Genomic DNA, 14,948 nt, shown 5'->3' on the forward strand with positions numbered 1-14,948 from the left:
AATATAATTATTTAGTAAATAAATATTTTTAATTAATTTAATATCTAATTACATATTTTATTATTACAAAAATTATTAATATATATTTTATAATTTTAGATAAATTTTAAAATAATCTTTAAATGACATTTTAAAAATATCCATAATTATTTAATACATTATTAAATATACATATTATTTATAAAATTATAATTTAGTGATAATTTATATTAAATAAATATGAAATTATATAAAATAAATAAAAATAAAATTTTATCTTTTTAAAAAATAAAATATATAATAATTTTTAATCTAAAAAATATATCTATCCCTTAAATAAGAAAACGTCAAACAACATTATAATTTTTCAAACTTTATCTAATCTTTTATTTAAAAAAAATGATTTGGCTCTGTATCATGAGACCCACTTCCTCCTTGAAAGCTTGTTTAATCCCAAAGATGGGTCATCAATGTCACCCGTAGTTAACATTAAAATAGATTGTGCTTGTTTTTGTTCTTGACTAGAAAACCCAGGTAACACACCCTTTCAGTCCTTCATTCCAGACTGTTGTTGCCCACATTTTTCAGTACTTGTAGCTACAGAAAGATTGCAGAAACTGCAGCAGCAACCACACCGATGGTGGTGGTCTCTATGAAAGTGTCGTCGCTGCTGCTAGTAGCAGCACTGTTACTAGCGCCTTGTGAGACAGTGTTGAGGAAGATGTTGGAGGCTTCGACTTCTTCTAGCGTCAAGCGCAGATGCGGGCTCACTGCCCACATATCAGCAAATTTCTTTGGTGTTGCTGTTTTGCCACTTTTGTTGACGGTGTTGGCTTTGCGGGAGCAATAGTAGCTGATGCAGTGAATCTCAAGAAGAAGAATCTAACACCCCCTTTCCCTAGAAAATCCTCAAAGGCTAGGTGGGTGTTGCGCTCGTTTAATATCAGAGCTTAATCTCTTCCTCGGCCGAGTGGGTTCCTTTGGGTTTTCGGTAAAGAAAACAATGCCTGCGTCAAATCCTGTTCTGAGTTCTTGATGTAAAAACAAAAAGCCCTGCCAAGCTTATCAGCAGAATTCTGAACAGCGTAGACAATAGAGTGGGTGAGTCCTGAATTTCAGGACGCTGGTAACATTTTTGATGCAATTCTTTTCCTTTTCCCAGGTCTTAAATTAGCCTCGGAAGGACAGACATCAAAAATCATACAAGGAAAAGAGATTTATTCATTGATAAAAAAAGGAAAAAAAAAAAAACATAAATGGTGATTGATTTGATGATGGAATATAATCCTTAGTCTCGAACAGCAATTGATGACAAGAAAGAGAATTCTTAGTTCAGTATTCTACCTTAACGATAAAAAAAAAAAAAAGTTGATCAAATTCTATTGAGTCTACTCGCTGTGATCATTTATCAAAGAATGACTTTGATTATCAAGTGACCGGACAATTTAATTACAATATTTGATTAACATTCATAAAAAAAGTATCAAATAAATTATGAGTTTAATACACATTGTTTGACAAAAAGACCGGATATTCTTTATTTATTATCAAACAACCACTTATTCACGAACCTCGTGTGTGTGGGAGTGAATAGTTTTTATTTCCCATGTATCAGAACATATGTATCAACCATAACAGTGCGACCTCTTCATTTATGAAAACACAAAAAAGATTTCTGGTGCAAAATTACAGCCATATTACCTATCTACACAAATGCATGGAAAATATTACAGGATGACTTGCTTAGAATATAATCAAAAAGAGAAGATATTTGTACAAGTAATAACCGCAGGCATTAGTACACTTCCACATTCCATTGCTCTGCTTTCTTCAACTGCCTTTTGTACTCCAACCAATCAATGCCTGAAACATAAAAGCAAATATTAGTAAGTTGCAAAGTTGATGTATTTTATTATATGATCGAAGTGATGTATTTTTTTCAGTCACAGACTGACAGTGGCCTGCTTGATATTTTAGCTTGTGAAAATTGGACAACTCTCGAGTTTGAATCGTAGGGCCTTCAATGAATCAAAAGAAAAACAAAATGATCTATTTCTTGCCTTCTTTAGCTGCCAATGATGCCATTATGTCATCAATTCCCTTCTCCATTCCTTTCAGTCCACACATATAGACGAAGGTGTTATCTTTCTTTAATAACTCCCAAAGTTCTTCTGCATATTGAGCCATCCGAGTTTGGATATACATCTTTTCTCCCTTTTCATTAGTTTGCTCTCTGCTCACGGCAAAGTCAAGCCTAAAGTTATCAGGGGCTATCTCCTTCATTTTCTCGAATTCCTGTCCATCCGGAATGGGAAATTTCAGTTTCATTTTTTTGTATTTGTGGAACAATTTTGGATTCAATGCATAAGATCAGTCAATTCATTTGCCTTACCTCCTTGTACAGCAATGAGCTACTTGTGGGGACACCCAAGAAGAGCCACGCCAAACCATTGAACTGACAAGCATCAAAAGAACTGAATTAGCAGTCGAATGGTTGTTTCCAAATTTACTGAGACAGAAAAGAGAGGAACTCAAATCCTAGTTTGTTAGTAATTCTCTTAAGGGCATATGATCTTTAAGGGGAAAAGAGAAATAGTGGCAATGGCAGTACTTCATAGTCTTCATGCTTCTCAAAGAACATCTTCCACAAGAACGATCGGAAAGGAGCAATCCCAGTTCCAGTCCCAAGCTGCAGGTTAAAGATCCAGTACAAGAATTAATGTGTTGGACTTGTGAATTGAACAGTGCTGTTTTATTACAGTGGGATTCCATTGGAATTGCTAAAATATTGTGGTGGCCTAACATGGAAAAAGTGGGTGCTTACCATAACGATGGTGGCATTGGGATCTTTTGGCATAAGCATTTCTTTTCCAACTGGTCCAGTAATCTGTACTTCAGCTCCAGGTTTCAAGTCACCTGAAAAATAATAATGAATCCAAATGGTACAATGTTACAGTCTTGTCACAAGTTGTTTCTCATTGTACATGCCATTGATCATCAGTACAGGATCTATCCTTCTAAATTCATGGCAGTCTTCAGACTTACACAAGAAATTTGAGCAGACTCCTTTAACTAATTCTCCTTTATCATTGGTGTACACAAGCCGCTTCACACAAAGAGAAACCTGGACAGAGATTATCAGATAAGGTCACCAACTAATTAAAACTAACTGAAAAGAAAGGATAACAAGTGGGGTACTTTGATAATCAACTCAATTTTGTTAAGTACTACCCGTTTCAGATAAAATCAATATCCTTTCTAGAATAATATTCATGTTGCGAAAAAGTGTGAATCGAATTGGAAAAAAGAGCTCACAGTTTTGGAGTCTCCAAAGTCACCAAGAGCACTGCTGGCAATTGAATACAATCTGAGCTTGTGAGGCTTCCCATTCTTATCAATACCATCTGGAATTACACCAATTGATTGCCCTTCTCTGTAGGGGACCTCTCCTAAACAAACCCAAGAACCACTCAGCTTATCAAGATCATTGTACACATTAATCAGCTCAAAATGATTTCCGACGACATATTACTTTGTTAACATTTCAGTTTTCTATCTTTGTTTATGTCAAAATTGTGCAACCTAATGTCTCAAATTATGCTTATTTCCGTTCACACATTAGAGATTGATTATCTATAGCAGATGATGGAATCAAATTTTACTAAACAATATTCAAACAAAATAGACGGGCATGAGTTGAATAACATACCCTCGGTGCTAAAGACCATGTGCCAAGTTTCACCAGGAGCATCATCACCAGTGATCTTAGTGTTCAAAAGGCACCTGCCAGTGTAAGGATTCTTAGGCTTGAACTTGTTAACAACAATACCTTCCTCATTTTTCTTTGATTCTTTCTTAACCTTGACAGGAGCTTCTGCCTCTGTTGTAACCTGGGCTCTGATGGAAACAACTCTTTTACCAGCAGACACAACATCCCTATAGTAAACAGGCACCTGAATACGGACAAGAACACATTTCATAAGTTCCATCAAGTCATGCCCATAAAACATTAGTTACCTTACAATAATAATAACAGTACCTTCTTTAAGGTGGTCCTCTCTGGTGCTATGATGGAGGTTCTTGAAGGGAGAGAAGTGGACTTGGTGGAAGGAAAGGAAACTGCAGCAGTAACTGCAGCGGCCATGGCTATTATGTATTGACAAATGGAGAAGAAGAGAAGAGTGAAAAGGAAAAGAGAGCAAAGTGTTTTGTATTAATGGCTGCAGAAGTGAGAAAAGAAGAAAGTTAGATTTTTTTGTTCAAAATATGGATTATGGGATTGCGTGGATGAGATTTCAAAGGCAATGCAGTGGTTGATGAGAGGATAAGTCGGTAGTGTGTTGTATGACTCTCACTCCCCCCTGTTAACTACTTGTATAAAACCACTTTTATGCTTCATCTTTCTTTTTCTTTTCTTTTTATCAAATTTCAAATTGCCCCATATAAAAAGACATTTTGTGTAATCTTTAGTTAAAATTCATTTATTTACAGATAAATTCATTGGCAAATGATATGAATTCTAATATTTAGTTTGTTAAATCACAATATATAGAATTAATTTTAAACTAAATGAATATTATGATTGAAATAATAAAGAGAAAATAAAATAAAAATATTAAAATTAAAAATCACGAGATACATCCACTTACTAATATGAAATTTATTTTAAAATTTCACATATTTTATTTTTAATTTAGTTTAGTTTTAACTAATTTTATAAATTTAATTATGTAGAATTATAAATAATTTTTTATTAATTTTATTTTAGTCTAATACATGCACTGCACATTTACAAATGAAATTTATATTACTAATTGATATTTTCTCATAATACTAATTGATATTTTCTCAATTGATAATTTTTGTCTTACTGACTATTCTAGAAAGATGATTTTATTTCATCTCGATTTATTTCGATTTTTTTATTTAAAGTGAAAAATGCAATTAATATATTTAAGAAATTATATAAATATAAAAGTTAAATTTGTCAATTATGAGTACTTATTTTATTTTTTATATTGTATTTGATTGAAATATATAAAATTCATAGAGTTTGTTAGAACAAATGATCCTCCTAAACTTATGTACCAGCGTTAAATACATCAAATTTAATTTTTTTCAGTAAATAGCTTCTAAACTTATATCTAAGAATTAATTATATCTAATTTAAACTTTTCAGTAAACAGTTATCTGAATTTGTGTCCAAATGTCAAACACATCTAATTTAAATTTTTAAAAAAAGTGAAATAATATTAAATTTTTAGATTTTAATTGAATTATAAATTAAAAATAATAATTATTTCATTAATAATCTCTACAATTTTAAATTTTGCTAAACACTCTCTTGTATAACGTGTCACTAGATATTATATTAGTAATGAAATAAATATTCTTTTAATTTTTATAATTCAACTAAAATTTAAAATCTAATGTTATTTCACTTTTAAAAAAGTTTAAATTGGATGTATTTAATATTTAAATATAGTTAAAAAGATTATTTACTGAAAAATTTAAATTGGGTATATTTGATCCCATAAGTTCATTGGAAAAATTGACCATTAATCTAATTTATTTATAAATCAAAAGTTTACGTGTTTGAAATGAAGTTAAAATTAATTTATAATTTTACATATTTAAATTTGTATAGGATCGGTTATTAACTAAATTAAATTCTATCAAACTAGGTAGAATTTTCACATGAATTTCATATTAACTTATTAATATATTTGATAACGTCAGTATATCTCTTTCAATTTTATTATTTTTATTTTATTTTGTTATATATTTTTTTAAATAAAATAATTTTTTAATAAATTTCAACTAAATATTGCAAACTCAATTAAAAATATATTTAATAATCCCTCAAGAAATGCTCAGTTGCTTCAACGTAGATTAATCTGCAGCAGCAATCCGCTGGATCATCTTGCGGGGATGAAATGCTTCAAGTCTTTTTTTCTTTCTTTGTTGATGGCTACTTTTAAGTCATGAATTCATACAAATTATTCGAGTCCCAGTAAATATTTTAAGCTTTGGAGTAAAGTTTAAATATAATCTCGTAAAGGATAATTAATATTTAAAAATTATTAATCTTTATTAAAATTAATAAAAAAATAATTTAATTATTAAATATTAAACTCGTTTAAAATACAATTTTTTATTATTAAAGTAAAGTATTAATATTTTTTCTCAAAAGCCAATTTTAGTATTTGTATATAAATAATCAACTAATATTTTTTTACTTGCTCTAATTTTTAGCATGATTTAATTCTAGTAAAATCTAATATTTTTTAAAAGTACTTATATATTTAGCAACATACTGAATATTTATATAATTTAACTTTTAAATTATCAAAATAAATTAAATATGTTATATTAGAATTGTAATTTTAATAAAAAAATTTAAGAATCAAAATATATTTTTGAATACAATGAACAAAATGCAAGGGACAAACCAAAACTAGTTGACACTTGTTTACAAAAATTATAAAATAGAAGAATAAAAAATATGTACTTTTTTAAAATGTTAAGGCGTAAATAATGTAATATAAAAAAATTATATAAAGAGATAAAGTAATTACCCTTAATACAATTAAGCAAATAAATATATAAAAAGTTACCGCTAAAATATAAGCTTAATTAACTTAGAACCATCAAATAAAAAGCATCCGAATAAAAGTATCAATTCTAAAACTATGGACAAATTAGTTTAAAAGCATTGCAAAAAGCATCAATTATATCATTTGTACGTTATTTATTTACTTTAGAAAAAACTGAATATCAAAAATCTTTCAATAACAATTCAACTCTACAATGAAATATATCCTCATAGCATAAATTTAATTATTTGGTTTAATTCAAACTAGATAAATATCGGTTCTATGCGCGCGGTTTGATAATGACATTATTAAGTTATTAAATAAATAATTAAATAGTATTTATATTAAAATATATGGTAAATAATTAACATATTAGATTATTATAAAATTAAATTCTAATTTTTAAATAAAAGTAAATATTTTATAATAATTTTTTATGATATTTACAATAGTTTTTATAATATTTTAACATAATTTGAATACTTTAATTCTTGATTTGATAATTTATTTAGATCGTAATAAATAATTTAAAACAAAAATTAAAATTAAAATAGAACTATCAAATGTATATTTTTTTTTTGACAACCAAATTTCCACAATATAAACTATAAGCAATTGATTCAGTATGAAAAATTAACTTATAAATTTATTTATTTGAAAATTCGAGTGAAACTAATTGATGAAAATAATATATGGAATCATATCATTTTAAATAGTCAATTCATAATCTCTAAGAAAAGTCATTAGACTTTCAATTAATCTATTCAACTAAATTTTTCTAATTCTTTTAAAATAATTATAACAATAAATAAACAATTAAAACTTAAAACTTATACACATATCAAGTAAATAAGCATAAATGAAAAATTGTTTAACTTTCATATATATAAATATATATAGATGGCAAGACTTAACAACCTTTACATTACTAGTATTATAATTTTCAATATATCAAAATTTGACTCTACAATAAATTTTGAAGCGTTAATTTTGTCACAAGAGCTATTGCATGGATTATATAAATCTTTAGACGACTGAATACAATATATCATAGAAAAAGGTCGCCACGACAAAATAGTAAAATATATCGCACATAGACCATAGTTCTAATCACACTTACAAAAATATTTAATAAAAACTATAAAAATATATAATAATTATATATTTATATTAGTACCACTTGCTCGTTCAATCAAAATATAATATATCTAATTTTGCTTGAGCTAGTCACCATATATGCATTACAAATGAATAAATATTATGATATCAAATAAGGAATTGAATAATCACGCTAGAAGCTTTAGATCAAAAGCAATGTTATTAAAATTTCTATTTTTTTTACGATGAGTCTTGGTGATTAAATATTAGTTGCAAGCTCTATTTAATATTATTATTTTATTTTTTTAATATTTAATATTAAGTAAATTATTGTACAACTACGTTAATTTTACATATATATTTAAAAAAAATTATACATATGGCTTTATAAAATATTATCGATGAAAAATTTAGTCCATTATTATACATATATATATATATAATATTATATTATAAAATTATAGATGGTTGGCTATATGTATTGTTGACTTTCTATAAAAAGATCAGGCAGCCAAGCCTTTTCAATAAAAATAAAAGCCGACAACAAGAAAGAATCGTCCGCGTCCAAAGTAATGGATTAGGTCAATAATGATAACTGACTGCATTATATTGTGATGAACTAGGATAAACTTTTACATATATTTTACCTAGTGATTTATAAAAAAATACTAATTATATAATAACACAAAATAATGTCTTAATATTGATTAATTTATTTTTTATTATTAATTACTTATAATATTTTAAACATATTAATTATATATTTTACTTTAAATAGAAAATTCTTACAACTATTATTATTAAATATTTTTCATTTAATCAATATTTTAATTTTACTTTTATAACTTTTTAAACAATTTTAATTTTTGACTTAATAAACACTTGAATTTTATATTTTGATAATATTGAAACGAATAATACATAAATATATATGAACAAGTTGGATAATGCTACATATCAGAAAATAGTTAAATATCACAAAAAAAATATTAATTAAAGTGTCAGTATCCAAATATGCATTTCGCCGGTTCCCTAGCTATATAAGAAGGATGATTATTTGTACAAAGTATACCATCACCCTTTCTTTCCTAAGCCTAAGTTCAAAGTCCAAAATGGCAGAAGATTTGAAGCTAATTCGTTCAGAGTTTTGTCCATACTGTCTCAGAATAGTGCTAGCCGTGGTTATGAAAAGGTTACAAGGTCGGGTAGAGGAAGAAGACCTCTCCAACAAGAGTGCTTTACTTCTTGAATCCAACCCAGTTTATAAAAAAGTTCCAGTGCTTATACACAATGGAAAAGCCATTGCAGAATCACTTGTCATCCTTGAGTACATCGACGAAACCTGGCCAGAACCTCCTCTCTTGCCTAAAGATCCTCAAGAAAGAGCCAACGCTCGTTTCTTCGCTAAATTTGTAGACGAAAAGGTAAACAGATGTTCTGGGCTGTGCCCTTCGTGTATTTACTAGAGTAAGATGGTTTGGTATAATTTGATATGCTTTTTATGCAGATCGTGCCAACTGCTGACAAGGTATTAACAGCAAAAGAAGAGGAGAAAGATGGGATCCTTAAAGAACTCCATGAGCAGATGATGTTTATTGAGAAAGAGTTAATAAGACTGGAAAGTGTTGGAGATGGGCGTCTTGGGTACTTTGACATTGTGGTGTACTTCATTTTCTATGAGTTCCTGCTCATCAAACAAGTTACAGGAATAGAATTGATCGATTTTGATAAGCTTCCAGCTATAACCCAGTGGATGGGGTTGCTTGGTGAGGTGTCTACAATCAGCATGTATTGCCTGCCTCCAGAATACAAATATATTGATTCCATTAGAGCTCGCATTGAAGCTGCAAAATCTGCTTCTGAATAGAGAGCAGAGTGCCGCTGCAGTTATTACTTTCACCATTCTGAAATAAATTGATGCTTTCTTTTGTTCTTTTTCCTTGTGTGTGATACTTATGTTTGTCACCTCAAGCAATAATAATTAATTACCAGCCTTGGAGTTGTCCAGGTGAAGAAGATTTTAATCTACACAAGATTATTATATCTTTTTTTAGTTAATTTTTATTTTTTATCATAAATAGGATAATAAGTTAATTACAGAAAATAACCAGTAAATTATATTGGCTATCACTAAATTTTACACTCAGAAACAAAAAAGATGTCAAACCTTCAATTTGTAATTATATAATGTAAGCAATTAAAAAATAGCGGAAGAAATTTAACCCTCGTACCATCTTCGATTTGTAAATACTAAGAAGATATAGAGTTTAAATATTTTTATCCGTTATTCATTAATATTAATAAAAATTTATTTATTGACGGATATATAAATGAGATTTTACTCTATCTATAATCAACATATATAAACTTGTGGATAAAGAGAATAAGATAAATTATCTAAAAAGTCGTATTAAATTAAAACTAAATTTTCTTATAATATGTTATTTTAATAGTTGATTATTGATATAATTATTATATACACATATATACATAATTTCACTAGTATTTTTCATTGTTTTCTTTTAAAATATGAAGGCTAATTAAGGTTTATTTTTACCACAAGCAATATTAATAGTGATTTAAGTGCCTCATTTGCATAATCACATAAACTATATTGTTTAGCAGTAACATTTCTCTGTGGCCAAATCCTTCCTACGCAAACCTTTAAACATTTAATTTTTTTTTGAAACATTAATATTTAATATTAATTATTGCTAAGAACGTAATTCAATTTAATTTTTTTTCCTTCGAAAAACTCACTATTTTAATCTTTTAATTTCTTTAATTTATTTTTTTCCTTTATATTGTGATTTTTAAAGCATTGGTTGTTTCTTAATAGGACCTCTAAAAATAACTTATGAATACATTTAAACTTTTCTTATTGATATTATTTTCGTGTAATGGAAATAAAAAAAAAAACTATTATCCAATATGATATGAATGTGGCATATTTCTTGGTTATTTCCAATTTCATATTGCTATACGGGCGGCTCCATCTATAATAATAATAATAAGAAATGGTCTTCATGCATTATGTCCATACTGATAACCTAGTGGCATATAAGAATGAGGTACAATATGATGATTTTTCTTTCTTTTTTATGCTTGTATCCTTTTAAAATAATAATTTTACTTTTTTAAAAAGAAATTTCTTCTTAATTAAATGTGATTTAATTAGTTTAAAATATTATCAACCTTATATTTGAAAAACCACAAATAAGCTTTTCATTAATGAAAAAACACTTCAGCCTATAACTAAAAAGCAAACATGATGGCATTAACTTCAGCCTCATTGGATTGGATAACCCCAAAGGGACATGAGAAAATAGAATAAAACTGGCCTGAATGGTTCCTAAGAACACCTCCTTTGGCCAACAAACCTAAAAGGTAAAGAAAACTTTATGACATCCTTCAAAGATTCTAAACTATTTTTGCAACAAAAGTAATTGATAAATCATTATTATGATTTGTTTGTTTTCAAATCTGTTTTTCTCCTTTTTTCTGTAATTTGTAAAATGTTGATTTTCTATTTATAGGAGTTCGATAAAAATAATAAAAAAAAACTTTAATTTTTTTATACATACTATTTTTTTAGTGGGAAGAAAATATTTATAATTCAATACGATATAATATGCATATCGACCACATGGATAATTATAAGTATTTAATATTTGGAATTGCAATTTTCTTATAAGGAAATTAAGTAATAAAAAAGTCAATGATAATTTTATTATACTCTCTGTTTGTAATGCAATTTGAGTTTCTTTTTTCTTTTCCTTTTTTTTTCCTAAGAAAGAAATTAATAAATAAATAAACTAAATTTAATGCGCATTATAGTAAAAGTATTAGTTTTGAAATTAACAAATGCATAAGAAAGTTAGAGTTAATTTCTTCTCTATAATTTTTAATCTATTAATATCATTTAAATGTCATTTTCTTTTTTTAGTAAAAGATTGAACCCGGAAGTTTCTCTTATTAAAATAAGGTTCAAAGGCCCAAGAAATTTTTAAAATTCTTTGAAAGACAAGGAGGATTCTAGAAATATTCTAAAATAATCTAAAAATATGTAGAATATATATATAAGTATAGAATTGAATAGAATAACAACAACAAGACATCTCAACTAGGTTGGCACATCTTTAGTATCTACATCATTTAAATATCTTAATTTATTAAAAGACCGAATAAACATTTTGATTGGATATGTGATAAATATCGTTAAGTAATTAATAAATGATATTGCCTCAAATAAAGAATTAAAAATTAAGATTAAAGATATTCAAAATTCTTAAGTTTGTTTGGTAGGAAATTATGAATATAGTTTTCACAATTAGATCCTAATATTTAAGTTATTTTTCAAATATTTCTATTTTTCTCTAAGTATTAATTTGTGCGTGCGTCACATATATCTTTAATTATTATGATTTATTTGTTCTCTAATTTATTTTTCTCTCTTTTTTTTCTATAATTTATAAAACACAATGTTTTTTTTGTAAGAGAGAAAAAAAAATAACTTATCAAAGCAATTATATTCTTTTAGTCATACTAACTTTGTATAATGGTTATAAAAGAATTTATATTTTAATATGATATAAAAATAATTCAACTTATACTTTTTATATTCACCAATTTGGTAATCGTAATTACCTAAGCTTAGAAAATATAACTATTCTATAAGCAAATAAGTAAATAAAAAGTCAATTAGAAGTGCAATCTGTTAGGGGAATGCAATTACAATTTTTGCTTAAAAGATCTATCAATGAATAAAAGAAATTTGATGCATAATAAAAGTATGAGTTCTAAAACAACTCATACATAAGAAAGTTGGAGTTTAATTTTTTCTCTTAATTTAATGTGATATAAATTTTCTTAATTTATTAAAAAATTGAATAAACGTTTCGATTAACTTTTTTTTAACTTGCTATAACACCTGACTATAAAAAAATCTTTCAATAATAATTTAACAAAGGTATCATTATAGAATTTATAAAAAAATAATTTTCATTAATTTACAATGGCAAGACTTAACAACTTTTTCATTTTGGTGCTTCTAACTCATGCTGGTGTTACAATAATTAATATATCAAAATTTGCATTTGTACGTGATTTTGGAACACCAACACTGTCATAAGAGCCACTGTTTGGACTATTTAAATATTTGAATGAGTGTGCCGAAAAAATCTCAAAAAAGCGTGGAAGAAAAATTTTCAAATCATTCTTTTTTTGAAAGATATTATTACTTATAATTGTTATAGTGAGTTAATTTCGATAGAAAGAACTTGCCATGATAAAATAGTAAAGTACATTGTCCATGAACAAGAATTCCAAGCACATTTAGAAATGTACAAGAATTGCGTTGCTAAAGGTGAAGAAGTGTATAAGAATTGCGTTGCTACATCAGGACTACTTGCCCACTGAATGAAAATATGAAAAATTTATTATTGTCCGATCTATTCATAATATATGACGATCGATGGATATCATTGCCTTAAATAAAGAATTAAAATAATTGTACTAGAACATTAAGATCAATCGTTGAGAGGAAATTATAAATCTATTTTTCATAGTTGAATGCTAATATTCAAATTTTTTAAAAATATTTTTTTTCTCAACATTAATAAGTACATGCGCCATAAATATTTCTGATTGCTTTATATTGGGCGCAGAAAAACTTTTAGGAAGGTTGCTACTCTAGCAACAATTTTCAACTAGTATTGTTTAATTAAAATCAAACTTTGATATACAAAATGTTTATAATTTCTTTTGTTTCCACAATAGTGGAGTATCACAAGAAAATGAGAGAGGATTTTGACATACTACAAATATGATAAAAATAGAAATAAGTAAATTAATTTGAAAAATAGCGCTCCAAAATGATTATTCTGGAGGATAAAAAAATTAATAGGATTAAAACAAACATGAAAAATTAATTATAAAAAAAACTAGAGAAAATTTTTCAAGTGAGAAAAATAAGAAGAATTAATATAAATTAAAGAAAAAATGAATGGAAAGAGAAATTGATAGAGATATGAGGCAAATTGATGAAAATTTAAGGACTCTAATGCTATGTTTGGTTGAAATTCATAAAAAATTTATTTTATTTTTTAAAAAAATAGAATTGATAAAGTTGAAAGAGATATTTTGGTTTTATAGAATGTATTTACTTACTAATGTAGAATTCATTTGGAAATTCTACCTATTTTATTAGAATTTAGTTTAGTTATAATCAATTTCATACAAATTTGATTATATGAAATATTAAATTAACGTTTACTCCTTTAAAGTACATAATTTTTAAATTCATAAATAAATTCCATAAATGTTATGCATTTCAACAACACTGCGTAAATAATAATGTTAAAAAAAACAGATGTTAAATAGAAACTGGTACAAACTTACACAAATTTTAAGGTATTAAAATATAGTTTTATTTTTTAATGATCGGACAAGTAAACCCTACAAGCAACAAATAGAATTGCCACTCTATATGGATCCTAAATTGCATTTTACATTTCCCTATGATCTAACCTTATTAAAAGAACCTTTAACATTTAATATATTTATTGCTAATAACATTATTCAATTTGAAAAGAATATATATATATCTATGAGAATGAAAGAAATCTATGATATATTCATAGTTTTATAAAGCTTTTAAGAAAGCTAAATGGTAAAAAAAAAGTGTTCGAATTAGTTATTTTAGGATATAATTTTTTTTATGATATCCCTTAAAAATTACCAACAACTCCCTAAACTATTTTTTATTGCTATTGATAGCAATCATCCAAGCTTAACTATTTCAAGAATCATTAATATCATCTTTTTTGGTCCTCTAACTTATTTCTCTCATTCTTTTGTACAAAATACTTATTTGTTTCATAGGAGCTCAAGAAAATAACTAATCAAAGCACTTAAATTTATTTATTCGTACTCTTTTTGTATAGTAGTAATAAAAAAAATTGAAGGCTGAACAATTGATACTTCTTATGTTCACCATTTAGGTGTAATTGCTCTAACGTTTGAAAGTGTTTTATTTTTATAAGTAAATAAGAAATCAATTATAAATTTATTGTAGTCTCGGTTAGCGTAATGCAATTAGAGTTTTTCATTCAAAAATCTATTAATGAATAAAGGAATTGAAATTAATGCATTATAATAAAAACGTTTATTCTAGAACTAACTCATGCAAAAGAAAGTAAGAGTTTAATTTCTTCAGTTATTTTGATGTCATCTAAACGTTCTTAATTTATTAAAATATTGAATAAATATTTCGAT

The 14,948-nt window shown here is 26.5% G+C and overlaps 2 protein-coding genes across 2 annotated transcripts; one reads left to right on the forward strand and one right to left on the reverse strand.

Annotated features, from left to right (window-relative positions):
- Window positions 1-1,602: 1,602 nt before the first annotated feature.
- On the reverse strand, window positions 1,603-4,309 carry LOC8287932 (ferredoxin--NADP reductase, leaf isozyme, chloroplastic). Its single transcript, XM_002533754.4, has 9 exons — window positions 4,019-4,309; window positions 3,689-3,932; window positions 3,295-3,428; window positions 3,025-3,103; window positions 2,804-2,895; window positions 2,591-2,668; window positions 2,372-2,434; window positions 2,040-2,274; window positions 1,603-1,842 (listed from the first exon to the last, which is right to left on the reverse strand). Exons 1-9 carry the CDS (start codon window positions 4,121-4,123, stop codon window positions 1,775-1,777), a joined length of 1,098 nt encoding a protein of 365 aa, XP_002533800.3. The 5' UTR covers window positions 4,124-4,309; the 3' UTR covers window positions 1,603-1,774.
- A 4,424-nt stretch (window positions 4,310-8,733) lies between these two features.
- On the forward strand, window positions 8,734-9,716 carry LOC8287931 (glutathione S-transferase U7). Its single transcript, XM_002533753.3, has 2 exons — window positions 8,734-9,097; window positions 9,181-9,716. The coding sequence occupies exons 1-2, from the start codon at window positions 8,786-8,788 to the stop codon at window positions 9,538-9,540; spliced, it is 672 nt and encodes a 223-aa protein (XP_002533799.1). The 5' UTR covers window positions 8,734-8,785; the 3' UTR covers window positions 9,541-9,716.
- Window positions 9,717-14,948: the final 5,232 nt, after the last annotated feature.

The sequence above is a fragment of the Ricinus communis genome, chromosome 5 (genome assembly GCF_019578655.1).
Source record: "Ricinus communis isolate WT05 ecotype wild-type chromosome 5, ASM1957865v1, whole genome shotgun sequence".
Classification (NCBI taxonomy): Eukaryota; Viridiplantae; Streptophyta; class Magnoliopsida; order Malpighiales; family Euphorbiaceae; genus Ricinus; species Ricinus communis.